At 58.2% G+C, this 27,797-nt stretch overlaps 1 protein-coding gene across 1 annotated transcript; it reads left to right on the top strand.

Moving 5' to 3' along the window:
* The first annotated feature begins 154 nt into the window (after nucleotides 1–154).
* Nucleotides 155–27,797, top strand: RIPK4 (receptor interacting serine/threonine kinase 4). Its single transcript, XM_025462045.3, has 8 exons — nucleotides 155–390; nucleotides 11,506–11,797; nucleotides 16,864–17,012; nucleotides 18,499–18,548; nucleotides 20,781–20,939; nucleotides 21,707–21,810; nucleotides 23,618–23,879; nucleotides 25,281–27,797. The coding sequence occupies exons 1-8, from the start codon at nucleotides 209–211 to the stop codon at nucleotides 26,438–26,440; spliced, it is 2,358 nt and encodes a 785-aa protein (XP_025317830.1). The 5' UTR covers nucleotides 155–208; the 3' UTR covers nucleotides 26,441–27,797.

The following is a 27,797-nucleotide window of genomic DNA, read 5'->3' as shown; positions in this document are numbered from 1 at the left end:
GGAACGCGGGGACCTCACGCGCGCCCCGGGGACTCCCGCGGGGGCCCCGGGCCGGCCCGGGTGGGGGTTGGGGGTGGGGGTGGGGGTGGGGGTGGGTCGGGCGCGGGGGGCGGGGCCGGCGGGCGGCGGAAGTGACGTCAGCGGGCGGGGCGCACACCTGGGCACCTGGGCGGCCGCGGCGGCGCGGGGCGGCTGCGAGACGCGCGCGATGGAGGGCGAGAGCGGGCGCCCGTGGGCCCTGGGGCTGCTGCGCACCTTCGAGGCGGGCGAGTTCGCGGGCTGGGAGAAGGTGGGCTCGGGCGGCTTCGGGCAGGTGTACAAGGTGCGCCATGTGCACTGGAAGACGTGGCTCGCCATCAAGTGCTCGCCCAGCCTGCACGTCGACGACAGGTCAGCCGCCCGGGCGGGGGCGCTGGGGCGGGCGGGTCCCGCGGGGGGTGCAGCGGAGGGGGGTCCCCTCGCCACCTGGGTCGCCGCAGGTGCGCGCGGAGGGCGAGCGGGGCGCCCCCGGCGGGGTCCGCGGAGGCCGGGCCACCTCCGGGGCCCCCGGGCACACTCCCCCGAGGGGTCGCGTCGGGGGGCAGCCTTGCGGGGCGCCCCGGGGGCTGCTCCCTGGGCTGCGGTCTGCGCTCGGCTTAGAAAAATTGCCGTGTGGGGATCCGGGCTTTGTGAGCGTGTTAGGCTCCGTTCGACTCACTTAGTAATTTACGCCGGAGCACAAATTGGTGTAAGACGGTAATTATTTCGGTCGGAAGCCCTGGCTTGGCTTGGCCGGGCTTCCCCGGCGCCGCGGGGCTCGGGCTGGGCCCGGGGGTCGCGGGCCCCCAGCGCCGGAGCCTCCGGGGAGGGGCCTGCACTGTGACCCCCTGCGCCCCCGCGCCCCGGTCCCAAAGCCACAGCAGAACGGCTGCCCCAGAACAGGGGTGCTCTAATTAATCGCGATTGGAGAGCACGGGAAGCCCTCCCCGCCCCCCTCCACCACCACTTGAACCCAGTCGCTGCATTGAGATCTGTGCATCATTTTGGGGGGTGGAGGTGGGAGAAGCAGGTGTGGAGCAGCAGCTCTTTTGTGGTTTCCACCTTTTACGTTTGCATTTTAGTCGTTTCCGTGTAAGCTCCCGTGGAGCCCATTCAAATGCTCATTTGGTGAAAGTTCGCTTCCTACACGGGCGGTGGAAGTCGTGTCTGTTAATGTTCTGTGTGGAGATTGCCCTTCCTTACAGAGTCAGCCCCGAACGCACAGCCGTAAGGAAATCAGCTTGTTTATTTATTTAGGATTTTATTTATTCGTGAGAGAGGCAGGAGGCAGAAGCAGGCTCCCTCCCCCGCATGTGAGACTTGATCCCAGGACCCCCCCCCATCACAACCTGACCTGAGCTGAAGGTAGTCACTCAACCACTGAGCCACCCAGGTGACCCCAAACGCCTCCTTTTACTTTATTATATATATATATTTAAAGATTTTATTTATTTAGTCATGACAGACACAGAAAGAGAGAGAGGCAGGAGGCAGAGACAGGCAGAGGGAGAAGCAGGCTCCATGCAGGGAGCCCGACATGGAACTCGATCCCAAGGTCTCCAGGATCACATCCCGGGCCGAAGGCGGCGCCAAACCGCTGGGCCATCGGGGCTGCCCTTACTTTATTATATTTTATTTATTTATGAGAAACGCAGAGAGAGAGAGACAGAGAAGCAGAGACACAGGAGGAGGGAGAAGCAGGCTCCATTCAAGGAGCCCAACCTGGGACTCAATCCCGGGACTCCAGGATCACGCCCTAGGCTGAAGGCAGACGCCAGACCACTGAGCCACCCAGGGATCCCAAATGCCTCCTTTTAAACCCTACATAGCCTTTGCTGTTTCAGACACCTGGTTTTTAATCCTTGGCTTATTGAATGTTGGGACCTCGGAACCGGTGGGCTGGTTGGCGGCAATGCTCTCTTTTCTCGGGGGTGTTTGGGTCCCCAGGACTAAGGTAGAAGGATTGCAGTGCTTTCTGCAGCACCCTACAGTAGCAAGTGGGCCCTGGGTGCTCGCTGCGCTGTGTTTGTGTCCGGGCCTAGGAGCTTAGACAGTGCAGCCCGTGGGGGCTCCTTGCTCTAAGCCTTAAACCCAGCGTTCCTGGGAAACCTCCGTAGAGTGGTGACAAGTGCCGGAAAAATAGCACCAACAAAGGTGAGGTGGTGTGCAAGGCCCTCCTCCCTTCTTTGCTGGGGACCCTGGGAACTTCTCAGGCCGGGAGGGGCGCTGTGGTTATTTTGATAAAATCCAAACCACTTTGAATAGCAGCCCAGGGTTAGAGCCTGAAAGGCAAGACCCTCGCCCTAGAGGCCTTTTGTGCTCTTGGGGACATGTGACTGACAGGGGATCTTCTCATGAAAGCGAGCTTTATTCATCAGCAGTGCTTTTCACACCAGCTTCTTGTGTCGGGAGAGCAAACAAAAAGTACACAAGCCCGTCCCCGGGCTGACTCATCAGCCTGCATCCGCAGAATCTGTGATTTCCATCCACCAGGCCCTCGTTCCCTGGGTGGCCCAGCTGGAGGTAGGGTTTCTCCACTTGAGGCGGATCACTGAGGATATTGCAGAGCCTGGGTGAAAAGTGTTTTGTCTTTTAACTGGAAGCCTTTCCTGCCCGGCCCGAAGCGGGCAGGTGGTGGCATGTCCTGGGCGGCCAGGCCGAGGTCAGCATCGCCCAACAGGAAGAGATTCACCTCTTGCACTCTGCCGGCCCGGTAGGGCAGGCTGGAGTTCTTCTGTATTTGCAGCAGTGGCTGATTCCTCCGACCGAGATGGCTAAGGCCTGCTCTTGGTGCAGCCGGCTCCCCGCCTCAGCTCCAGGTTCTGGGCAGGATTTTGCATCCCCTCCCGCAGTGGTGCTGCAGGAGCCGGGTGTGCTCAGGCCTGCAGAGTTGCGTCTAGGCCTCGAAATGGTGGCTGTATGACGTGTCCTGCCAAATTTTGGCAGGTCGGCCTCTGCTCTTTTGATGAACTGCCTCCCATCCCCACCCCGCTATTTGTAAGATGTCCCTTGAAGTGGGGAATAGGATTTTCATGGGGTTCTGGGTGCAGCCCTCACCGCTGCTGGGGCTACCCCAGCACCCGCCCCACACCCCTCGGAGCAGCAGGCTGCCTCAGGCCTGTGGGCATGGACTTCTGTGCAGGGGAGGTCAGGGGCCCCAGACAACCCTCGAGGGTCCCCGGGGGCAGAGAAGCACCTTTCAGAGGAGCTTCCAAGGGGATCTTCAGGGATTTCACAAGTGATACCCTATTGATCTGTGTTTCCCACTCCTTATGGGCATGTCTGGTGGCTTTGGGGAGGTGGGTGGTCTCCCTGGCTCACCCTGATTAGGGGGTCACGAGGGCTCGGGTGGAATCCAGGGATGGACAGGTTACTATTTAGACGAGCACAAGTGACCCCAAAGGCCCCATTTTTCAGCCCGCACCCCTCCCTTGGGCTAAGAGGAAGCCCTGAATAACAGAGCGCCCGGCCCGGGTGCCGGCCCCGGCAGCTAATGCGCCATCGGCCCCGGCTAGCCCGGACGAGCCCGAGCAAACCCCGGGTTTGCAGCTACAGAGCTGACAATCTGACAAGCCCGTTTCTTGTCAGTTTTAAAAATAGCAGTGTGGGAACCCTCGGAGGCTCCCTGGGAGCTGACTCCGGCCCGTGCGCCATGGGAAGGCCTAGCCCAGAGGCACCAGCTAACACATGATTAAAGCACCCATTTTCTCTGCTGCCTTTCCCAAAGCTGGCTCCTGGGTCCTGGCCCCCTTTCACCACACCCCGTCCTTCCTCTCCTCCTGCAGTGACTGCTCCCCTGCCATCAAGAGATCCCACTACCCGGTCACCTGGTTGGCTCAGCGGTTGAGCGTCTGATCATGCCCCAGGGCATGATCCCGGGGTCTTGGGATCGAGTCCCGCATCGGGCTCCCCGCAGGGAGCCTGCTTCTCCCTCTGCCTGTGTCTCTGCCTCTTTCTCTCTGAGTCTCTCATGAATAAATAAATAAAATATTTTTTTTGTTGATTTTTAAAAGACCAAAACCATTTCGTCCCGTTCCTTCCTCTTTTCCCCAGTTAATGCCTCCAGAAAGAGAAGCCTTGGTGTCCCTCCCCCACGACCTGTCTTTGGAATTTCTGATTGAACTGTGAGGAGAGCCCCTGGCTTTTTAGAAATGGTCTGATGCTATTTCTGGTATTTCCCCCTGTCCGGATGCCCTAAATGAGAAAAAAAATGGAGTTAATGTAAGTTCTATTGAGAAAAAGGGTATTGGACACATTGAACCCCAGCTTGGCCCTGGTAATGCCCAGAGATTTTCCACGGAGGACCAAGAGGAGGTCCTGGGGATGGGGGCGCTTTGTCCATTCCTGCCTCAAGTGGCGAAGAAAAGGGGCTGGTTTTGAAATGATAACAGGAGGGAAGCGTGACGCCAGCCCTGCTGAACGGTGCCTGGTTTTAGATACTGTTAGTGCATCACGATTCTTGGGATGCTTTAACGGAGGCTGGTGCCAGGGGATTCGGGGGGCCTCGAACTTGACTCCTGGCATCCCGGAAAGGGATTTGCTGGTGTGGACGGTGACCCCGGTGGAGGTGGAGGCGGAGGCTGAAGTCCCACGGGCCTGGCTCCTCCGGGAGCACTAGTGCGCCCGGCCCTGGATCTAGATTTTCTCCGTCGTCCACAGAAGCCAGAAACACAGCTTGGAGGGAAAGTGTATTTAAAATAAATAATTGCTGTTGACAAAAAAACAACTGGTGGTTTCTTTCTGTGTGAGGAGCGCCCTGTCTGGTGGCTCCCTGAGAGGCCTGATTTCAGGTGCGTTGCATTGCACATGCCTCCAGGGTTAGCCAGCTGGGCTAGGGGTGTAGCTTCCCTAAGCCCATGGCTCCTGCTGGGGCTAAGTTTGGGGGTGGGGGTGTCCCTGGGGCAAATAAAGAAAAGCTGAGAGGTTGGGGTCATTTGGATTTGGGCTGAGTGCTGAGTAGACAGTAAAGCATTTTTGTGCCAGTGCTTCTGAGCAGAACCAGTGCTAGAGCTTAGCGGGCTCCGGTCAACCCCACTCCCACTCCCCAGGCCCGTGCAAGGAGTGTCCTCTCCTTGTGCCCTCAGACCTCCCTGGGGCTGCCCCAGGAACCCCTTTGTTGCCCCGGGGACGTGTGGTGACAGCTGGGGTCCCCTGAAGAACATTTGTCTTTGGAAACAGACTTATTTTCCAGGCCAGCTGGTTTTCCTTGATGAAATGTCCTTACCTGTGTGGTCAGTTGTGCAAAGCCTGCCTGGTGGTCCTTCACAGAGGGCTCGGGGCTCCTGGAACATTCAAGCTGTGATCAGCATTTGGGAGCAAGCCAGCACTGGGAGCCCTTTTTGACCTTTTTTTTTTTTTTTTTTTGAATTCAGGTACTTGGGGGTCTCTATTCAGTGGGAAGGGCCTGGGCAGGGGAGCTGCGAACCTGCTGAACTCCCCGGGGGCCGTGGGGAAGCAGGAGTGAGTGATCTGCTGCCAACCAGGCTGTGAAGTCTCTAATGAGCTCCACAATCAGAAGTCACCCTGGTTTTTTGCATTGTGCCCTTTGGGCAAATGGAAGAAAACATTTTATTTGCCGAGTAGCTCGGAGCTTCTAGTTAATGAGAAACTGCGCCTTGATGTAATTGGCTTTGTTCTCAGAATCCGCATTTGTTATCTGTCAGGCTTGGGGTGGAGGCCTCATCTCAGGGGGTCTCGGGCAGGAAGGTGACCCTCCCTCGTCACCATCCAGCCTGTAGTCCCCGAGCCTTGCCCGCTGCAGGTGGGCCTCTGCACATCCCGGGGGCGGGACACGGGCCCATGCCCCGTGGACACAGTGCCCTCCGAGGACGCACACGGGGAGGCCCGGGGCGACCAGCCTTTATTAAAGGAAAATAAAAGGGGTAGGAACAGACAAGTTCTAACACTGATTCGTCACCAAACAGGAAACAGAAGCGGCCGCCGGTGCTGCGTCCACTTGCCAGAGCTTAGGTGTGAATCCTGTTAGAAGCGGTAGCCAGTGGTCGTAGGGAGTGTTAGAAGTGCTGGTTGTCCCGGTTTAGTGCAGATAATTAGGTCTTCCCAGGAGGAGGACAGAAGACAAGAAGAGCCCAGGGGGATCGTTTTTCTCTCTCTTTTAAATGACCGGTCTTCTCATGATGCCGATGCTGATGCTGGCATCCAGCCGCTCCCTCCCTTGGATGCCCCTGGAGACCAGGCGCAGGGGTGGGGGTCTGCCTCTGCGTGGGAGGGGCTGGCTGCCCTGGGCTGGCACCAGAACCTGTGGCTCCAGTTTCCACCTGAGGGAGGGAGCAGCTCCTCGGCACCCCCGCAACCCCCCGCCCCTGTAGGGACCACCCCACAGGCACCATTGCACTCTGGTGGGCATTTTGCTTTCCATTCAGGGGCCACGTAACCAGAGGGCTAAGAAAGCAAAGCCATGCCAAGCTCAGGTTTGCTGCTTTTTTTTTTTTTTAAAGATTTTATTTATTTATTCATGATAGACATAGGGGGAGAGAGAGGCAGAGACACAGGCAGAGGGAGAAGCAGGCTCCCTGCAGGGAGCCCGATGCGGGACTTGATCCGGGGTCTCCAGGATCGCACCCTGGGCCAAAGGCAGGTGCTAAACCGCTGAGCCACCCAGGGATCCCCTCAGGTTTGCTTTATAATAATTTCATTCTTCATTCCTGATACGTGTTTCACTTGCTCCTGAGGCCAGTTTGGAGTCTTTGCTCCTTGAGTTTGTTCAAAATCAAATTCTCAAAAAAAACCAAAACCAAAAACAAACAAACAAAAACAACCAAAAACCCACCCCCACAACAAATTCTCCACCTTCTTTGAGGTGTTCCCCCCGCCCCCCCAGCACAGGTGAGGAGCCGCCCGCTGACTCCCACTGGAGATGGGGGCATCCTTGCTACCTCTCTCTCCTCCATCCCTATCAATCATCAAGTCTCATTGATTCTTTAGAATGTGCCCTGCGTCTGCCCCGTTCTCTCCCCCCACCCCCACCCCCGCCCCGCCCCGCCCCACCTAGAGCTGTGGCTAAGAGCTGGGGCAGAGGTGCTCCATGCAGGTGGAGTTTGGGTGCTGCGGTCTGATGAACAGTGTAATCTGAGGTTCCTCTTTGCCAGCGGGCCCTCCTCCCTGGGAAGTGCTTCCGTACGCGCACGGGACGCGTGGCCGAGGTCTGGAAGAGATGGACTTGTTTGGTTGGTACAGTGTTGACTCCCCATCAGGCTAGCAAACGAGCGCAGGTGCAGGAACATGCCAGCTCCAGAAGAGCCCCTGCAGAAGGGTTCCGGGCAGGACCGCTTGTACTGGAACCTGCATTTTTGGGGGAGTCCCTGAGGCCACCCCAGCCTGCTGCCCGCATGCAGCATGCAGATGCTGGATCTGCTCAGTCCCCAGCAGTAGGGCATGTCTGGCCTGTAGTTCTGGACCTTTCCTTTAGGGGTTGATTAGAAAGCATGTTCCCCTGCATGCACCTGGAACCCATTCTCCAGGAAGAGACAGATTCACTTTTTTTTTTTTTGCATTGGATAAGTTTGACATTGTGCACCTTTACGGTGTGTAACTCTGATCTGTTTCTATATTGCCATGTGGTGCCATTGGGTGGATATTTCTCATATCGCGGACTTACTGTCTGTGTAGAATAAACTACATATTTATTCGACTGCGTGTGGCTGTGTCAGCTCTTGTTACAAGTTTGTGCCCTTAAACGACCTCAGTCTTACCGCCCCGCCCCCCCATCCTCCTTCCCCGGGTCACCACCATTTAATTCTTTTTTAGACAAAAACGGGACCGTACAGTACTTTGTCCATCTGGCTTACTTCACTGAGCACAGTGTCCTCGAGGCCCATCTCTGTTGTTCCTACTGCTAGGATATCCTCCTTTCTCATGGCTGAATAATTGTCCATTGTGCGTACGTTCCACACTTTTTTTTTTTTTTTTTAAATCCACTCATCCATTGATGGGCATTGGGGTTGTTTCCGTACCTTGGCTATTGTGAATAACGCTGTGATAAACACGGGGTGCAGCGATTTTCTGGAAATGTTGTTTCCGTGGCCTTTGGGTATACTATACCCTGATGGAGGATTGCTGCCTTGCGTGACAGTTCTATTTTAACTCTTTGGAGGAACGCTCATTTTGTTTCCCATCGCGGTTGAGTCAGTTTACATTCCCACCAAGATCGTATAAGGATTGCCCTTTCCTCCCCGCGGCCTCGCCAGCCCCTGTTTTTCTCTTCTTCTTGATGTTAGCCCTTCCGACAGGTGTGAGGTGAGAGCTCATTGAGGTTTGGATCTGCAGTTCCCTGATGGCTGGCAATTTTCACAATTTTTAGCATCTTCTCATGTGCCTGTTGACCATTATGATGTCCTCTTTGGACAAATGTCTGTTTAGTTCTCCTGCTCATTTTTAAATCAGATTTTTTTCTTTAGGTTGTGTTCATTTTTTTTTTTTTTTTGAATTCGTGAGAGACACGCAGAGAGAGGCAGAGACACAGGCAGAGAGAGAAGTAGGCTCCCTGCAGGGGCCCGATGGGGAACTCCATCCCAGGTCCCCGGGATGACCACCTGAGCCAAAGGTAGATGCTCAACCACTGAGCCACCCAAGGGTCCCAAGTTGTGTTCATTTGTTACCTACCTCGGATATTAAGCTCTTATCCATTATGTGGTTTGCAGAATTGTTCTCCCATCCTGTAGGCTTTCATTTTGTTTCCTTTGCTGTGCAGAAGCTTTGCAGTTGAATGTAGTCCCGTTAGCTCAGTTCGGCTTTTGTTGGTGGTGCTTTTGGTATCGTGTCCAAAAGATCATCACCAAGATGGATATTAATGAGCTTCTTCCAGTGTTTTCTTCTAGTTTTACTGTGGCAGATCTTATTTTTAAGATTTTGATCCATTTTGAGTTAATTTTTGTGAGCGATGTGAGACAGCGTTGCATCATTGTCCTGCCTGTGTTTCTCCAATTTTCCGAGCACCATTTATCAAGAAGACTGCCCTGTCCGTATTGGGTGCTTGTGGCTTCCTTGTTGAATATTAGTTGACCATAGAAACAGAGTAAAATTAATATAAATGTTGGGAGGGGCCACCTGGGTGGCTCAGTGGTTGAGCGCCTCTGCCTTTGGCTCAGGACGTGACCCTGGGGTCCTGGGATCGAGTCCTGCATCGGGCTCCCCACAGGGAGCCTGCTTTTCCCTCTGACTGTGTCTCTACCTCTCTCTGTGTCTCTCTCATGAATAAATAAATAAAATCTTTTAAAAATATATGCTGGGAGTACTTAAGTGGACAATTCCCAGACTGTAGTGGTTTATTTTAAATTTGACTGAGATGCACCTAGCTCACTCTATACCCGGGGTTCTCAGACTTGGCGCTATTCACATTTGGGGCTGCATAATTCTTTGCCTTGGGAGCTCTCGTATGTGTTGTGGGATGCTGAGCAGCATCCCTGGCCTCTACCCACCGGATGCCAGGAGCAGCCCTGAGTCGTGATGCCCAACACATCCCAGACGCTGCTCAGGGTCCCTGGGGGCACAGCTGCCCCTATGTGAGAATCACTGATCCACACTCAGGGATCCTCTCCCCGACACCCCCACTGTACAGCTACTTGGCCTGTGCTCACCTGAGACTCCCAACCACAGTGGTTGGATGTGTGGGCAGAGGGGCTGAGATCCTCTGGAGCACCTGTTGCCCACATGGGGACGGCGCCTGGGAGTCTTCATCTCAGCCAGCTTTCTGGGTGCTTTTGATATTGTCTGGTTTTGACAACCACTGACCCAAATGGCACATGGTCAGGCCCGTCCTTATGCGACTCAGCCCTCTTTCCTGGATGCACGCTGGGACTTTTGCCCCACGAGGCTAACACAGACCAGGATACGGGGATGCTAACCTGTGAGTACGTGGCTGCACCAGGCTGTGACCTTGGACCAGGGCTGGTGCATCACCTGTGGACGGCCCTGCAGGCCGTAGCCTCTGTGCCACGGCGGCCGGTCTCTGTGTTGAGTGGGAAAGCCGTCACAGCCATGAGGCCTGAACAAAGGAACCAAGGGTGGGCTGTGCACAGTGGTTGGTGTTTCTGAAAACGCTGGACATAGAACTAGCACGTGACCAGCCATCCTAGCCCTGGGTGTCCAGCCCAAAGGGTCAAAAACAGGAACGTGGATGGATATTTGTGCACCAGTGTGCACAGATGTTCAGCGTTATTCACAGTAGCCCAAAGGGGACAACAGCCCGGGTGGCCCTCCTCAGATGACTGGGTACCTAAGATGCGACGTGTTCATACAATGGAATATCATTCAGCCACAAAAAGGAATGAGGTTTGCACACGCACTTCAACACGGCTAAATCACAAACACGTTATGCTGAGATGCTGAGTCAGAAAGAAGCCAGTCACGGAAGGACACACACTGGGTGATTGTACCTATATGAGGTGCGTAGACACGTTCATGCAGACGGCAGGTAGCCCAGGAGTGAGTGAGTGAGAGGAAGGGGCTCCAGTTGAGCGGGGACAGAGTCCCTGCTGGGACGAGGTTTGGGTGTAGAGTGTGGGGATGGTCGCACAGTCCCTTGAGTGCACGCGATGCCTTCGAATTTTACGCTTACCGGTGGTTAAAATAAAAACTCTGTTATGTACATTTTTTTAAAGATTTTATTTATTTATTCATGAGAGACACAGAGAAAGAGAGGCAGAGACACAGGCTGATGGAGAAGCAGGCTCCCTGCAGGGAACCCGATGCAAGACTTGATCCCAGGACCCCAGCATCATGCCCTGGGCCAAAGGCAGACGCTAGACCGCTGAGCCACCCGGGGGTCCCATGTTATGTACATTTTACTACAACTAAACTAATGGTTAGAAGAAGGCGGGCAGCAGCCTGCAGACTCCGGCCTCGCTGGCTGACATTCGCCAACATACATGTGGGCTGGGTTCAGGGACACCTGGGCCAGATGGAGTGTCGGCCTTCACGAAGAAGGTGACTGGGGTTCTTCGGATGGATGCTTTGTTACAGCTTCCGTCACACAGAGACTTCTCTTCCCTTGTCCCAGGAGAAGGGGTCGCCAGCGTCACTCGGGGACCCCAGAGGGCAGTGGCTTATGGATGCTCCTGGGTTTTCAGATGATGATTAGGATTTCTCTCCTCCCTGCATATGATAACCCAGGGTGGGGGCACCTGGGTGGCTCAGCGGTTGAGCATCTGCCCCCAGCCCAGGGCGTGATCCTGGAGATCTGGGATCGAGTCCCACGTCCCCGCAGGGAGCCTGCTTCTCCCTCTGCCAGTGCCTCTGCCTCTCTCTGTGTGTCTCTCATGAATAAATAAATAAAATCTTTAAAAAAACAAACAGACCCAGGGTGCACAGAAGTGTCTGGTTAGCTGTAGGGCTGCTGACCTCGAGAGGCCCCAAATGGGATCATGCGAGTGCGTGGGGGTGGTTTTCTCCGGTGGCCCCTGGTCGTGGTGCTTTGTGTCATTGCCTGGCTGAGCCCCGCCCACGTCTCATGTCTCCCAACTTTCTCAGGGAACGTGTGGAGCTTCTGGAAGAAGCCAAGAAGATGGAGATGGCCAAGTTCCGCTATATCCTGCCCGTGTACGGCATTTGCCAGGAGCCCGTGGGCCTGGTCATGGAGTACATGGAGACGGGCTCGCTGGAGAAGCTGCTGGCATCCGAGCCGCTGCCGTGGGATCTGCGCTTCCGCATCATCCACGAGACGGCCGTGGGCATGAACTTCCTGCACTGCATGGCCCCGCCTCTCCTCCACCTGGACCTCAAGCCCGCGAACATCTTGCTGGATGCCCACTACCACGTCAAGGTGGGGCTCGCCCGGCACCACATGCAGGGGTCCAGGCGGCCGGGGTGGCGCAGGGCGGACAGGGGATGGTTCTTGGGGGAAGGCACTCGAAGCAAAGGCCTCCTTCAGCTTAGGGGCTCCAGTGACCCCCAGGCTTGTTGGGGTCGGGAGAAGCCCCACGGAGCATGTCACTGAGACATGGACCTTTATGTGCACGGCTCACTCCTCTAGATCCCAGAGCAGGTGTCTAAATTCGGGGCACCCTGGGAACAAAAGAGCTTATGGGTTTGCGGATCTCGGTCTTGCTGGATGTCGCAGGAAATCCGCTTGGGAGTCAGACCGCGTGGGTGGGCGGTGGGTGGGCTGTCCCTGGGGGGCCTCGGGCCCCATGGTTATGGCTGCGTCCCCATCGGTGGTCTTGGGCATGGCGGTGGTGGGACAGGCAGATGTTCCAAGACGGAGGCTCCACGGAAAGAGGCTCCGAAGGGGCTCATTCTGTCCTCACCATGTGAGGCCTCTGAGATCTGCTCCTTTTTATTATTATTATTTTTTTGGATAAGTTTATAAAACAGAAAAGCATGAGGAATAATAGCTAAAAACCAAGCACCAGCCACGTGGAATTATAAATAGTAAGGTTGTCCGGTTTGTATTTCTTTGAATAAGTCTCTCCTTTGGACTGTTTTTGTGTCCTGAGTCCCGTGGTTGACACCGGTGTGTGTGGGACACATGTCATGTGTTTTCTCCATGTGAGGCACACACACGCTCGCTGGGGAGGCCCAGGGCAGGAGGCCCTTGCCACCTCCCTTCCCCCCACCCAGCCCACGAGTGAGTGAGAAGGACCCACGAGCAGTGGCCTGAATCCCTTCCCCCTGTGGGGGCCGGGAAGGGACTCACCTGGTGCTCCGACACTTGGCTGTTCCCGGGTGGTTGCACAGCACTCGCAGGACCCCCTCCCCCTCTGCTGGGTGAGGGTTAGCAGGGGCCTGAGTTCAGCCCTCCCCAGCCCCCCGGGCTCTGTCCGGAAGGAGAGGTGCGACCAGGTGACACACCTGCAGGCAGCTCCTTGTGCCGCAGCTCAGCAGCAGGCGCAGCCAACCTGGGGCTGACGGGGAGACCAATTTCCACGTTGGACCCTGACTGCGAATGTCCCTTGAATGGGTGTCGCCCAGAAATCAGGTCGTAGCGGGCAGATGGGAGTCCTCTCCTGCTCACCGCGGGTCTGGTTTGAATGAGTGCCACGGGGTCCCCAGTTTTTTTCCGGCTGTTTGGCTTCCCGCATGGACCTGCTGCCCCCACCGACGCTACAGGGTTGTCAAGGAGTGTGCGGTCCTCTGGGCACTAAGTGAAGAGGGAAGCTTTTAAGCTCGGGCTTGAATACACACAAGGAAGAGGTGGCAACAGCAGACCCTGTGGGTGCTAGAGGTCCCGCCTGCAGATGAGGGCCCCTGGGTGGTGGCCTGGTTCCTGCTAAGCTGCGGCTCAGAGGGGTGAAACCAGCGGCCAGGGTGGCCCAGCTGTAGGTCACCCAGCTGAGGGGACATCTGGGTTCTGTGCTGGGCACGAGATGCTCGCAAACACAGTGGGTGTCACAGGGGTGTCACATGAGGGTGGGAGAGTATCAGGGGGCAGGTGTCCTGCAGGCCACCCGTGGGTGGGGTGGGGGAGGAGTCACTCCAGCTGCCGGTGGGGATGCTGCTGGGTGGGACTGGGTTCTTCGGGGAGGAGCAGGCTTTGCAGCTGTCAGGAGGTGGGGGGGGGGCCACAGACAGAAGAGTCGCGGAAAATTCTAGATTTCTTAGTGGGAGGGAGAGCCGGAGGCTGAGCTAGACTAGGGGAGGTGGTGCTGGAAAGCTGTAGTGCTAGAGGCTGCCGGGAACACACCGTTCTGAGAGAGGGCCACTGGTGGGTGTGCAGGAGGGATGTGGATATTAGGGCACAGCCCCACCCCCGGCTCCATCACCTGGAGGGTGGGGATCGTACCTCTGTGTTGTTGGGAGGGGCCAAAGGTGACGATGAAGTGCCACTGGGGCCATCGGTGTTGGTGCTTCGTGGCCAGATAGCCGTGTTTTGCACACCGGGGACATTGCCCTCCATCCAGGGAGCATCTCGCGTGCTAGATCCGCAGTAGACACTCACTGTTTGCTCGCTAGGGAAGCAAGTGCCGCGCGACACGCTGGGGACTTGCTTTCTCGGTGGCTCATCCCGCTTTGGCTCTGAGCTCCCTCTCCTTACGCACACCCGGCCCTGCGGCCCTGGAGCTCATGGCAGTTTTAGGAAACGGGTGAAGATTCCTGGTGAAGAACCCAGTGGGTCTCAAGGAGCCTGGGGCGGCTGAGGAGGGGGCTGTGCTGAAGCCCAGGGACCGGTCTCGGCAGACGGGAAGCGCAGTGACACCCCCAGCGCCCTCAAAGGCCCCGGTGGGGCCCTTTTCTGTGACCCCAAACAAACAGAGAACATACTTCCATCACACATTTCCTTATTCTCAGAGACAGGGCGTGGAGGGCAGTGCTGGGTCCAAGTTGGCTGGAAGCTCCGTGCTGATTGCTCGGCCTCTGGATTCCCGGCCGCTGTGCAGTCTGCGGTTGTTTGGAGCAACGAAACTGTAATCTGGGATCTTGCAATGAGATCCTAAGTCCCTTGGGCCCCTCAGGACTCCCTCTCTGTACGCAGCAAGGGTGAGTGGAGCTCCGCATCTCAGAGCAACCCCCTACTTTGCAAAGTGTATCAAAGAGACTTAATAATAAAGCAATACTTGACGTCAGCATTAACTAAGTTAAATACCAATGGAGTAAAAGCCCATTTCAAGTTGAAAAGGAGCTTAGTTTATTGTAGCTGTATTTTTTTTTTTTTAATAGACGCCACACCCAACCTGGGGCTTGAACTCATGATGGAGATCAAGAGTCCTATACTCCATCTGCTGAGCAGCCAGGCACCCCCACCCCACACCTTCCTCAAAATGGCTTAGTTTAAAATCTCAGGCTGCTTCTGGTCCAGTTCGCCCAGACCAGGCTGGATCCATAGGGACCCTGTTCTGCGGCCAGGCCGGGCCCTTCCTTGGTCTTGTCCAGCTGGGCCTGGAAGGTGAAGGGACCCATGACCCCGGGGGGCACCTGTGAGCACCGTACTGAGGCGGATGCTGAACGCGAAAGCGTGTTTGCAGATTCTAGGGCGTCTGCTGTGTGCGCCGTATCCGCTGGGACTGCCAGGGCCGCAGTGTCCAGATCAGGGCAGGACAAGTGGGAAAGGGCAGGAGGAGAAACCCGGCGGGCGGAGGGTCAGAGGCCACCAGAGAATTCGGATTTCGGATTTGCATTTTGATGCCGTCGCTTTTATGTGGAATTCAAGCTCTTTTTTTCCCCACATTTTTTTTTTCTAAGATTTTATTTATTTATTCATGAGAGACAGAGAGAGAGGCAGAGACACAGGCAGAGGGAGAAGCAGGATCCCTGCAGGGAGCCCGATGCAGGACTCGATCCCGAGACCCCGGGGTCACGACCTGGGCCAAAGGCAGATGCTCAATTGCTGAGCCACCCAGGGATCCCCCTTTCCCCCACATTTTGAGCCAGCTGGCTGCACCTGCAAACAGCAGACGTGAAGGGAAAGGCTGTGAGCGGGTGGGGGGTGTGGGGTGAGACCCCCGTCTCCCAGTCGGTCTCCACTTCTCGACCTCAAAGTTTGAAGCTGCTGAGTTTGGACAGAAACACTTGCCCTCATCGACTTGTTGGCGGGGTGCCACGCATGGCTCTGTCCCGGCCCCGAGCCGCTTCGTGGATCTGCAGGGCCGGGTGATGCCAGACGGCAGCGCGAGCAGCCGGGTGCCCGGGAACGGCCAGGGCGGCCCTCCTGGCGTGACCTGTGCCGTCCTGGCCGGCCCGCTACAGCGAGGGAGGCCTGGGCCCGTCCTGCGGGCTTTGTCCCGCCAGCTCCCTGCAGCCGTGGCTGGAGAGCCCGGCAAGGACCAGGTCACAGTCATAAAGTCTCCCTATGTCAGCAGTAAGGACATCAGCCTGTGGGCTCCCCTCGAGGGCACGGGGAGCCCAGAAGGCAGCCCCACTCACCCTGGGTCCCTGTCCCTCCATCCTCGGTTTGAGGAGCAGCCCTGGAGTCAAAATGATACCAAAGCCTTGGAACATAAACATAAAGGAGTTTTTCCCCGTGGTTCCCGGGGCCCTTACGGCCCCAGAGCGTGACCTAAGCCTACACACAGCCCTTCCTCCAGCTTCTGAGGATCCCAATTGACCCCAGAGCTGGGGAGCAGTTGAGGGGGGGGTGCCGTGATGCCTTTTCCTCCCTCACCATGGGGCTCGGTGAGCTTCAAGAGCTTTCCGGACCCCTCGGGCCAGAGGCAAGCAGGAGGCAGAGCTGTGGGGCCTGCGGAGCTGGGGTCCAGGTGCTCCTGCAGGTGGGTGGGCCCCGCACACGGAGGAGGTGTGCGTCACACCTCGCGGGGGTGCCTGGTGTTCGGTGAAGGAGCCAGCCAGTGCCTGTTTATCACCGCCGTCCCAGGTGGAAGGCAGATCCCCCTCGAGGTTGCGTGGTGTGTGTTTTGTTTGCTTTAAAGGGCATCTGAAGGCATATTTCCCTTTAAAGAACCTGCTGCCACTTGCCCGCCTCCCCGGCTGGGCCACGGCGTAACCGGTGGCCTTAGCACCGGGCCTCACTTTTCACGTGTCATCTGAAAACCTGTAGACTCCGAGGATCGCTTTTCCCCTTCGGGCCGACTCGGGCCGTCCCCAGTGGCGGAGGTGCCCCCTGCCAGGACTGAGGTTGTAAAACTTCTCCCGGCGAGTTCCTTCCTTGGAGCGTCATCTTTCCCCTGCCCAGCAAGCTCCCCGTGGCCCGGGCTTGGCTCCTCCGAGGCCGGCTGTGCCTCCCTGCCTACCCCCCCTCCACCCCGAGGAGCACAGGACCCGGCTCTCGGGTGCAGGTCCCCGGATGTGGCTGCACAGCAGGGTTGGGACGGAGCCGTGCAACCCGGCAGAGGGGAGGTGTTGCTCCAGCTTCTGGAAGGCAGCCCTCACTCGCTGTGCGTCAGCGGGCGAGGCCCCAGGAAGCCCGCTGAGCCCCGTGTGATTGCTGTGTTGCAGATTTCCGATTTTGGGCTGGCCAAGTGCAACGGGCTGTCCCACTCCCATGACCTCAGCATGGACGGCCTGTTTGGCACCATCGCCTACCTCCCACCAGAGCGCATCCGGGAGAAGAGCCGGCTCTTCGACACCAAGCACGACGTGTACAGGTGTGTGTGAGTGACAGGCGTGCGTGCGGGCCGCGCAGGGGCTCTGCACCTTGATTCTCCGTGCTCCGAGTGGTTCAGTCCAGATGAAAGGGCTTGGGGTCTCTAGCTGGTAGGTGCAGGCCGCCCCGGGTGCACGAGGCAGTTGTCCCCTGCGAGCGCGGCCAGCCGCGGGTGGAGAATGGCAGTGGTTGGGGCCCGTCAGACACAGTGATGGGACCGGGCTGGCAGCCCTGTGCTGGAAGGGCTCCGGGGTTTTTTATGAAATTGGGATTTTCATAGCTCGTCCGCTGCAGGAGCCTGCTGCTCTAAGTGCTCCGTGTCTCTGTACGTGGGTGGACGTGGGCTCCTGACCCAGGCCCCTCCCGCCCAGCCGCTTAGGCCTCCAAAGTCTCTTACGTGTGACCGAGGAGCGCAGACATGCCAGGAGCCGTTCTCAAACGAGCATCAGCGGGATTTTTGTGCTCAAGAATAATCCCCAAGTCATTGGTGCCTGCTTTTTCCGAATTGCAAAAGTCTTAATCACGCAGACCTGTTGGAGGAGAAGAAAGGAGGGCGGAGGGTAGGGGGGGTGTGCAACTAAGCCCCTCATTGTGGCTCTTATGCATGATGACTGTGACCTGAAGCGCAGCGCCTGGCGGCCTGGCAGACTGGTTTGACAGTGACCGTGGTGCGTGCACTCAGCCGGGCTCTGAGCTGTCCGTCCCTGCCGGGTGGCACTTTGGAGGCCAGTCACGGCTTGTAGGGCTTACGGAGGAGAATAAGGTCGGTCCCATGTTTGTTTTGGAGCTGAGAGCTTCCACTTTTGAACTTGCAGACTTCAGTACATTTTCAACGGAGAAGTCTTGCGTCTCTGTGGGTAGCCGCTCTCCACTCCGTGCGGGGGCAACTCAGTGGGCTCCTGGTTTTGTTTTTTGTTTTTGTTTTTTTCTAATGTATTAGATTGTGCTTTTCCGGGGTGTCTTCAGAGTAACTCTATACACTATAGAGAAAGAGAGAAAGAAAAGAAAGTGAACGTGTAATTTCCAACAACCCTATAAGGGCCTCGGGAAGGTCGGCTGGACCGGCCGGCGTGTCCTCTGCACGGCCTTCTGGGGCATCTCAGCGAGCAAGCACGCAGCCCGCTGGAGCGGGGGGCCCTGCACCTGCCAGCACGCAGGCGCTTCTCCCCGTGAGCTGGGGTCCGGCAGCAGAGGGGCGATCCTTCCCCTTCCCCACCCCCACTCCCCCCGGTGCTGTCTGAGCTTGCACGAGCCCGGGCGGCGGGGTCATGTCTGTTTGTGACATCTCAGCTGCCGCCCTGATGCGCTCCCCACGAGCAGCGCCCGTTTAACGAATCCACAAAAAAACATCTAGGGGTCCCCCGCCCCCTCACGCCCCTTCTTTGGAAGACCCTGGTTTTCTTCAAGCTCGCTGCTGTGTGGGAGAGCGTCCGGCTTTATTGGAGGGTGAGGCTCACAGACACTAACCTGGCCCATTTTCCTTCCAGCTTTGCCATCGTGATCTGGGGTGTGCTGACCCAGAAGAAGCCGTTTGCAGGTGAGTGGGCTTGTCCTTGCGGGTCGAGCATCCGTGTGTCCCGGAGCAGGGGAGGGCGGTATCTGGGGTCCAAGCTGTGCCTGCGATCTGTGTTGCCACGGTGGGCAGGGAGGGGTGGCTCTGGGCCGTGAAGCTGACGGGACCATCCTGCAGGTGGTCCCCACGGAGCCCCTTGCAGCGTCATTCACGCACAAGAAAAGCAGTGTTCTGAAGGGGTCTGTTTAGTGGATTTCTTTCCTTAGGTACCAGCTAATTCTTGCATGTTTGTGATTTTATACACGACATGAAACGAACCCTCGTGTCCATTTAAAGTGTATAATTCGGTGGCATCAAGTGCATCGGCTGTTGTATAGTTGCTACCATTGCCTGGTACCGGCACATTCTCACCCTCCTGCAAGGAAACCCCAGGCCCATGCAGCAGTTCCTCCCCCTTCCCCCCACCCCAGCCCCTGACGACTACCTGGCTCCTTTCCCCTTTTCTGGATTTGCCAACTGTGGATATTTCCAGCCAATTCTTTTTTTCTTTTTTTTAATTTAAATATGGTAAAATATGAAATCGATCATCTTCTCCATATTAAAGCATACAGCTCAGTGGTGTGACGCACATTCACACGGCTGTGCAACCATTCTCCAAGATCTGGGTGGATTTTGGCACAGCTCTGGGCACCCAGGTCACCAGCACCCTGCTCGAGGGCTGTGACGTCTCTTCCTTCTTCATACACCCGCTGTCCTGACGTCTGTCCTCAAAGTGCCAACGCCTTGACCTCTACAGGCATGTGTGGCTCACTCACGCTATTCTGTGGTTTGATCAGAAGAATCTGAAAATTCAGAGCAGAGTCAGTGCGTGGCCCCAGGTCAGGGATCCCTTTCTGGTTGAGGCTCCGAGCGGGAGCCAGCGTGGGTCTGTGTCCCTGTTGGTCTCTCTGGCCCCTCCTCCTCCTCCTCCTCCTCCTCCTCCTCCTCCTCCTCCTCCTCCTCCTCCGTGGAGGCTGCAGTCTGAAGCCTCCGTGGTGTGGCAGCGTGTCGCTCTGACCCGAGATTGTCCCACAGTCCCGGCGCCCGAGGCAGGTACATGACATAAATGTCAAGAGCCGAGGCCAGCGTGTTTTATTGCCGGGGACGTAGGGAGTTCAAGGTACGGGAGTGGAAGGTGTTTTTTTGCATTTTTTCCATCTGTTTGGCAGCAGAAAATCCTCCCGGTGTTTACTTGCCTCTTATTGGGAGGGCCTGCTGGGGTTTGGAAGTCTGTGCTGTGGAAGTCACATGTGGCTCCCTGGGACAGCGGTTGCACAAGACTTAACGGGAAGGCAGGTCGGAGCGACACAGTCGCATCCTGGTGGGCGGCGGGGACTTTGGGCCAAAGTTCCACACCTGCCGACATGTGGCGGCTGCCTCTGCACAGCTCCCTGGCCTGGGTGTGTTGGGAACTGCGGGGCGAGGCGAGGGGCCTGGGAACACGGAGCTCGGGGTCCAGCCCAATGGGGCATTGTGGTGTCAGGCTGAGCCAGGGGAGGGGGGCAAGTCTGCCTCCCAGGGAGTCACCTTGGGCCCCTTGGTCTGTGAGCAAGATGATGATGATGCTGGTCATGGGTCCGTCATGCTTATGAAGGTCGCCAAGGATGACAGGCAGGGCCCCACGTTATGAATTTGCCAGAAAAAAGTCCCCCGTTTACACAGCCCAGGCCTGAGCCCGCGTGGAGGAGGCCAGGCGTCCCTGCCGGTGCAGCGGTGGCCGCTCCCCACTCGGGGCCCCCCGGGGCCTGCGCTTCAGTGTCCAGATCAGAATTTAGGAAGGGTTTTGCGTCATCACAGGGAGCTTTGGGTTCACTTAGAGGCTGCACCACGGGACTTCGTGATTTATACGTGTTGCCTCTCTTTGGCACGCACGGGCCACTTGGGAACATGTCTCATCAGATCCTTTTCTTCTTTGAACCCTGTTTTCCTTTGAGTTTGAGGCCCCGAAAGATCCGCCCTGTGATAGGGCGCACTGGTTCCATTTGGTGCATCGCAGGGCGTTTGTAAAACCCGGAAAAGGGAGCGCGGACGTGCCCCGCAAGGATAAGGGTTAGAGAGAGCTCTGTGCTTTGCAAAGGAAGCGAGGTGGCCCCCCAGGTGACGCTGTGTGGACGGTGTGGGTGACGCGCGCCGCTCCCCCAGAGGGTGAAAACCACGGCCCCCCCACCCACCCCGGCCCCGCGGAGCTGCCCTGACTTACGCGCTTCTCCTTTGCAGATGAGAAGAACATCCTGCACATCATGGTGAAGGTGGTGAAGGGCCACCGCCCGGAGCTGCCGCCCGTGTGCAGAGCCCGGCCGCGGGCCTGCGGGGCCCTCCTGCGCCTCATGCAGAGGTGCTGGCACGGAGATCCCCGGGAGCGGCCCACCTTCCAGGGTGAGTGCCCGGGGGACCTGCTGCTCGACTGTGCCGCTGGGGGCACGGGGGAGGCTTGATGAGCAGGACAGGAGGGGCAGCCGCCCAGATGGGGCAGGCGGTGCAGACACAGGTGCCCGTGGCCCTCCAGCGCCCGGGGCCGGGATGGGCGGCTGGCACTTGGGGGTCGGTGGCAGCGCCCGCCCAGCTCTAGTCCAGGGCCGCCTTGCTCCCCGGAGGAGCGCGTGCTGCAGTCCTGCAAGTTCAGGTATGCCGGTGCCTCGCTGGGGGTCTGAGGAGACCGCTCGCCCGAGGCTGTCTTTGCATCTCCCTTGGGGTCTTGTCCGCCTCGGATGGATGCATCCTCGGGGTAGGAAAGTGATTCTGATGAAATCAGAATTTGTCGTTATATTGAAGACACACGGAGGAGATGATAGGAGCCTCCCCTGCCCTGTGCCAGCCACCCGGGGCCGTCGTGGGCACGGGGCTCCCCCCGGGGAAGGCTTCTCTGGGAAACTGGAATGGTGTGGGCCCTGCCTGGCGTCTGCAAGACACTGCAAATGGTGGCTAACAGGACGCCCCAGAGTGGCCCACGTGGAGGCTACGGGGCATCCTCCGCAAGCGCCGCCGAGCCAGCAGCCTGGGAAGTTGGGTGCTGGCCAGTCCCCTGGGGTGCAGCCGCCCTGGCTGCTGCCTCTTCTGTCCCTGCCTGAGGTCTACACGTGTGAGGAGTGGGTGTGGAGGTCATCGTCCCAGTGACCTGCCCTGTTTTGTTTTCTCCCCGAAAGAAATTACCTGTGAAACCGAGGACCTGTGTGAGAAGCCCGACAGTGACGTGAAGGAGACGGCACAAGATCTGGACACGAAGCAGCCCCCTGAGCCCAAGAGCCCGGTAAGAGCGACCTTCCTGGAGGCCATTTTTTGGGGGGCCCTTCCCCTCCTGTAGACTGGCCTGCCAGCTTGGACCAGGCCCTGGGGTCACCCCCACATGGAGAGAGGCCTGTCCCAGGTCGGTTGGCCTTGTGTCCCAGAGCCAGCCACAGGGTCCTGTGCCCCAGAGCAGGAGGGCAGGTCAGTGGCCAGCTCTCGCAGTGCCAGGTGTCTATCCTGTCCAGCTGCATCCTGTCCCCACCTCCCATCTGTGGTTAGGAGTGGACAGCGTGGGCCCGCTGGCCGGATGCTCTGGGAGCTGGGGGGATGCAAGGCCCATGTGGGCTCTGCTGGTCCAGCTCTCTCTGCTCCCTTGACTCGGGAATCTGGCCGCTTGCTAACCGCTGCCCATAAATGATTTGTTCTGGGAGGGCCACATGGGTTATGTAAGGTGCAATAACTAACTCCAAAGGCTGGGGCTCACCAAGCCCGCGGGGTGACGGGGCTGTGGCAGACGTGCGAGGCGAAGCCCAGTGTGTTACCTGCTATCGGGCGGTTTAGCCCCGGCTGCCGGCCGCGTAAGGCTAGGAGATAAGTCATTGTTTAAGGCGTGCCCGCTGTCTGAACATAAAGGGGTGTGTGTGAGGCTGGGGGGCAAAGGTGCCCGGGGTGAGGAACCTGGTGAGGAAGAGCCAGGCACCCAGTGCACGGGTGTGACTCTGCACCGAGCCACCGAGTCAGAGCGGATCTGCAGTTCCCAAGGAGAAGGGAGGATGGGGGCACGTGGGCTTGGGTCGGGGAGAGTCGGAGGCCACCTGGGGCTTAATCATTCACCAGAAGTCTGCCTTCCTGGAGGCCCGTGAGGGAGGCCCTGGGAGAGGCCGCGTTGGCGCCCATTATATTGGAGTGCCCCTTTGTCGCTGTAGTTGGGCCGCCCCTCATGTGGCCCCCACACAGCCCCCCGGCCCGACTCGCATGGCTAGGAGGAGGGGGCACAGGTGGTTGGCAGGAGGGGGCCCAGCCCCAGTCCCAGTCGCATGTCCTTCCTTCGTTTCTTACCAACAGTGGCCTGCCAGGGTGGGCATGGCCCAGCACTCAGGCTTCACACCCTCCCGGCACCATCACATCCTGCCTGTTGTCTAGGTGATGCTGCTCGTGCCACTCTAGCAATGGGCCAGGGCAGCATGGTGCCAGGCTTCCCATGTTCATCCGGCCAGCATTGGCTCACATGGTTGGCGTTGGCTCATGATAGCCAACGTTGGCTCATGATGACCAGCGTTTGCTCATGATGGTCGGTGCTGGCTCACAATGGCCAGCATTGGCACACTATGGTCGGTGTTGGCTCACTATGGTCGGCGTTGGCTCACAATGGTTAGCGTTGGCTCACGATGGTCAGTGTTGGCTCACGATGGCCAGCATTGGCTTGTGATGGTCAGCGTTGGCTCATGATGGCGGCATTGGCTCACCATGGTCATCCTTGGCTCTCAATGGTCACCGTTGGCTCATGGTGGTCAGCGTTGGCTCGCAATGGCCAGTGTTGACTCGCGATGGTCAGCGTTGGCTCACGATGGCCAGTGTTGGCTTGTGATGCCCAGCGTTGGCTCACAATGGTCGGCATTGGCCCACGATGGTCAGCGTTGGCTCACGATGGTCTGCATTAGCTCATGATGCATCTGTGTCTCCCGGCTTTGGGCTGCCCTGGTGCTGTATCTGTGGCGTTGGACAGAGTGCCCCGTGTGGCTGTCCTGGCACCACACACCCTTTGCCCTCCGCCTGTACCCCCTGTGCCCTGGGTGGGTCTCATCTACCCCACTCTGCTCGGTTTGCAGAAGCCTGTGTGCACACCCCTCAAGCGAGCCTCCGCGCCGACCTTCGACAGTGACTACAGCCTCTCGGAGCTCCTGTCCCAGCTGGACTCGGGTACCTCTCAGACCCTGGACGGCCCGGAGGAGCTGAGCCGCAGCTGCTCAGAATCCAGGCTGCCGTCTGCCAGCAGCGGCAAAAGGCTCTCGGGGGTGTCCTCGGTCGACTCTGCCTTCTCCTCCAGGGGGTCGCTGTCTTTGTCCTTTGAGCGGGAGCCTTCGACGGGAGGTAAGCGAGGCCCCCAAACCCTGGGAAGTGAGGCCCTTAATCATGGGGCTGGGGGGCAGGCAGTGTGTGTAGGAGTCCATGTGTACCCGAAGGGACCGGGCACCCAGCTCCTGGCCCCAATTCTTCATTCCTGTATCGTGTACCCAATTGTTTTGGGGCGTCAGAGCATAGCTAGCTCACTGAGCGCAGGTCCGGAGAGGTGTACTCGCTGAGTGGCCGGCCAAGGGGCTCCGTGCGGTGTCACTTCAGAGTAAGGGGGCCGGGCCGGGCCACCTGGCTGTGCAGGAATAGTCCTACCTGTGCCAACCCTGGGTGGTGGGTCTGACCTCAGGTTTGCAGATTGAAACCCTGAGTTCATCAAGTGAGTCCAGCAGATGAATGGAACCCCACACCTCGAGCTCTCTCTCTATAGAGGCCAGCCCCATAGCCCCTTTCTCCGAACCCCTTTCCCTTTTGTGAACGCCCCCCCCCCCCCCCCCCCCAGTTTATTTGAGCCACACGTTGTACTGCGTGAGTTATCCCTAGACAATTTAACACACTGGTCCCATCTCTACCACCTGCTGGCGTGGGGTCCTTCTCAGGTCACCTTCTATCTTTATGTTAATTTTGATGGGTTTCCCTTTGGAAGTGGCTTCTTCCCTGCCTGTACCCCAAATGCTGGTCCCTGGGTGCAGCGGCTGGTGCTCGCTGCAGCCCCATGAGGAAAATAGGGATGTTCACGCTCAGGGCAGTGGTGGCAGAGGGGTGGTGAGTGCCAGAGGGCTGTGGGAAGGGTGCAGACGCCAGGAGGAAGGGAAGTTGGCTTTTCCTGGTGGGTCAGGGAATTCCTTCTGGAAAGGAAGCCTCCTACAGGCTGTGAGCCTCCTGGGATTTTTAGAGAGGAATATTTGGGGCAAAAGAGGGCATATTGGGTTAAGGAGACGGCTCAAAAAGACACGTCGGTGGGGAAGGCCCATGTGGACAGCTTGACAGGGCGATGAGATTGAACAGGAAAGAGAAACCCCGTCTCCAGGGAGCAACATGTTCTAGAACTCTCTCTCGGTCTGATGTTCTCAGATGGCCTTGTGCTTGCAGGCGACCCGTTCCTGGCTCAGCTCTGAAGCCTGTGTAGAGACACTCACAGATTGTAGATTGGGAGGATTGTATCTTCTGGAATTCCACCTGTAACCCCCTGCCTCCCAAATGCAAGTCCCCTTGAGAGCATTTCATGTGAGCGAGGGGGTCCTGCTCCATGCAAGCCAGAACCCAGACACTATAGTGTCATCTGTATCAGGTGACTCTTGAGTGATTTCAGGCACATGGCGACCCCGGGGGCCTCCGGGGAGGCGTGGGTCAATGCCGGGCGCCTGCCAGGCCTCGGGAGTGGCCAGCGACCTGATCCCCGCCTCTCTCTCCCCACAGACCTCGGCACGACCGACATCCAGAAGAAGAAGCTCGTGGACGCCATTGTGAGCGGGGACACCAGCAGACTGATGAAGATCCTGCAGCCGCAGGACGTCGACCTGGTCCTGGACGGCGGCGCCAGCCTGCTGCACCTGGCCGTGGAGGCCGGCCAGGAGGAGTGTGTCAAGTGGCTGCTCCTCAATAACGCCAACCCCAACCTGACCAACAGGAAGGGCTCCACCCCCCTGCACGTGGCCGTGGAGAAGAGGGTACGGGGCGTCGTGGAGCTCTTGCTGGCTCGCAAGATCAGCGTCAACGCTGCGGATGAGGACCAGTGGACGGCCCTGCACTTTGCGGCCCAGAACGGGGACGAGTGCAGCACCCGGCTGCTGCTGGAGAAGCACGCCTCCGTGAGCGAGGTGGACTGCGAGGGCCGGACGCCCATGCATGTGGCCTGCCAGCACGGCCAGGAGGGCATCGTGCGCATCCTGCTGCGCCGCGGCGTCGACGTGAGCCTGCGCGGGAAGGATGCCTGGGTGCCGCTGCACTATGCGGCCTGGCAGGGTCACCTGCCCATCGTCAGGCTGCTGGCCAAGCAGCCGGGGGTGAGTGTGAACGCGCAGACGCTGGACGGGAGGACGCCGCTGCACCTGGCCGCCCAGCGGGGGCACTACCGCGTGGCCCGCGTCCTCATCGACCTGCACTCCGACGTCAACGTCTGCAGCCTGCTCTCGCAGACGCCCCTGCACGTGGCCGCGGAGACGGGCCACACGAGCACCGCCAGGCTGCTCCTGCACCGGGGCGCCGACAAGGAGGCCGTGACGGCCGAGGGCTATACCGCCTTGCACCTGGCTTCCCGGAACGGGCACCTGGCGACCGTCAAGCTGCTCGTGGAGGAGAAGGCCGACGTGCTGGCCCGGGGGCCCCGGAACCAGACGGCGCTGCACTTGGCGGCTGCCCGCGGGCACTCGGAGGTGGTGGAGGAGTTGGTCAGTGCCGATGCCCTTGACCTGTCCGACGAGCAGGGGCTCAGCGCGCTGCACCTGGCGGCCCAGGGCAAGCATACCAAGACCGTGGAGACGCTGCTCAAACATGGGGCGCATGTCAACCTGCAGAGCCTCAAGTTCCAGGGGGGCCGCAGCCCCGATGCCGCGCTCCTTCGGCGAAGCAAGACCTAGCCCGCTGCCCGTGGGGACGGGGGGCCCGCGTGGGGTTCTTGTTCCGTTGTCGCGTTCTGCTGTGGGGACAGAATGACGCTGTGCTGGTCGGCTCCACTCGCCTGGTCCGCGGCCTGGCGGAACAGTGACCGAGGGCCAGCAAGAGGCAGGTGGCTGCTGACTCTTCGTGCGTGTGGTGTCCGCGTGGGCGTGTTACTCTCCGGAGGCAGTTGGTTAGGATGCACTTGGCCATTGACCCATTCTCCCGATCGGCACGCCTGCTCTCAGAGGGACGATGGGTCGGAATCATTTCTCTGGGCTCCTTGTTCCTGACGTGGACGGGAGCGAGTTCTCCCTGCCATGAGCCACGCCGCCCGCAATGGCCCGGAGCACAGCCGCGTGGGGCAGCAGGTGCGGAAGGGGCTGTGTCTTCTATCTTCGTATCCGGCGGCAGGCTGCAAAAAGCCTGTTTCGGAACATTTTAGTGGAATTCTTGTTTGACAGCGTGTCTTTCATGGATGAACATGGGATCCATAGTTGCTTTAAACTTGTCAAGAACATTCACGTCATTGGGCCGTGTAGTCTGTGAAGATCGAGTGTAAAGTAAGAAGGTTGGTTTTTAAAAGCAAGCGGACGGTCATCCAACCAGTTCTTTTATACCCAAATTTTTTGTCCTCTGGTTCGGTGCTTGTGCAGGGGGCCGCACACATGCCCTGACACCAGTGTCAGCTCTTGCTCACCTCTAGCTTGCCCGAGATGGTTTTTGAACTCCAGAGCAAAATGGACTAAGAGTCATTAAAAACCTCAGACTCTGCTCGTTTCAGTTTTGGACGGCCATCCGCGTTCCCAGCCAGATGGGCCACTCCCTGTTGGTCTCCTTCCAGCCCTGAGGTTTGCTGAGGTGCTTATTTGTGCAGAGCGCTGCCATCCTGGGGTTCCGGGGCTTTTCTGAGCTGCCGGACGAGCACCTACTCCGTGGGGGAACCTTGGGCTTTTGAGGTGTAGCCCCCGGGGCAGCACACTCTTGGATACGAAAGACTGATTTTTACCCCCGTTCCTTCCTTGGCTCGTGTGTCCCGCGTGGCGCCCCCGATGCGGTCCTCTAAGTAGGTTTGCTGCGGGACACGACCCTGTGCGCAGACACACCCCGTGGCCTGGTGTACAATACAGAGATTGATATTAATGTACCGTGTATGTTAATGTGAATCTGTGGACAGGATACTTCTTTTCTATGACAGGAAATATCCACACTGCTTAGAACTGGCTATGTTTTAATATGCCTCGTGCTTTCACTACACTGTACCACCGTTGTATATAGGATGTGTGGAAGACGAATAGTTCTGTTTGATGTCAATAAAACGAAGCCCCCTTCTACCTT

This window comes from Canis lupus, chromosome 31, assembly GCF_003254725.2.
Source record: "Canis lupus dingo isolate Sandy chromosome 31, ASM325472v2, whole genome shotgun sequence".
NCBI classification, from domain to species: domain Eukaryota; kingdom Metazoa; phylum Chordata; class Mammalia; order Carnivora; family Canidae; genus Canis; species Canis lupus.
Note: the sequence above shows the minus strand (reverse complement) of the source record. Positions and strands in the feature narration are given on the sequence as shown.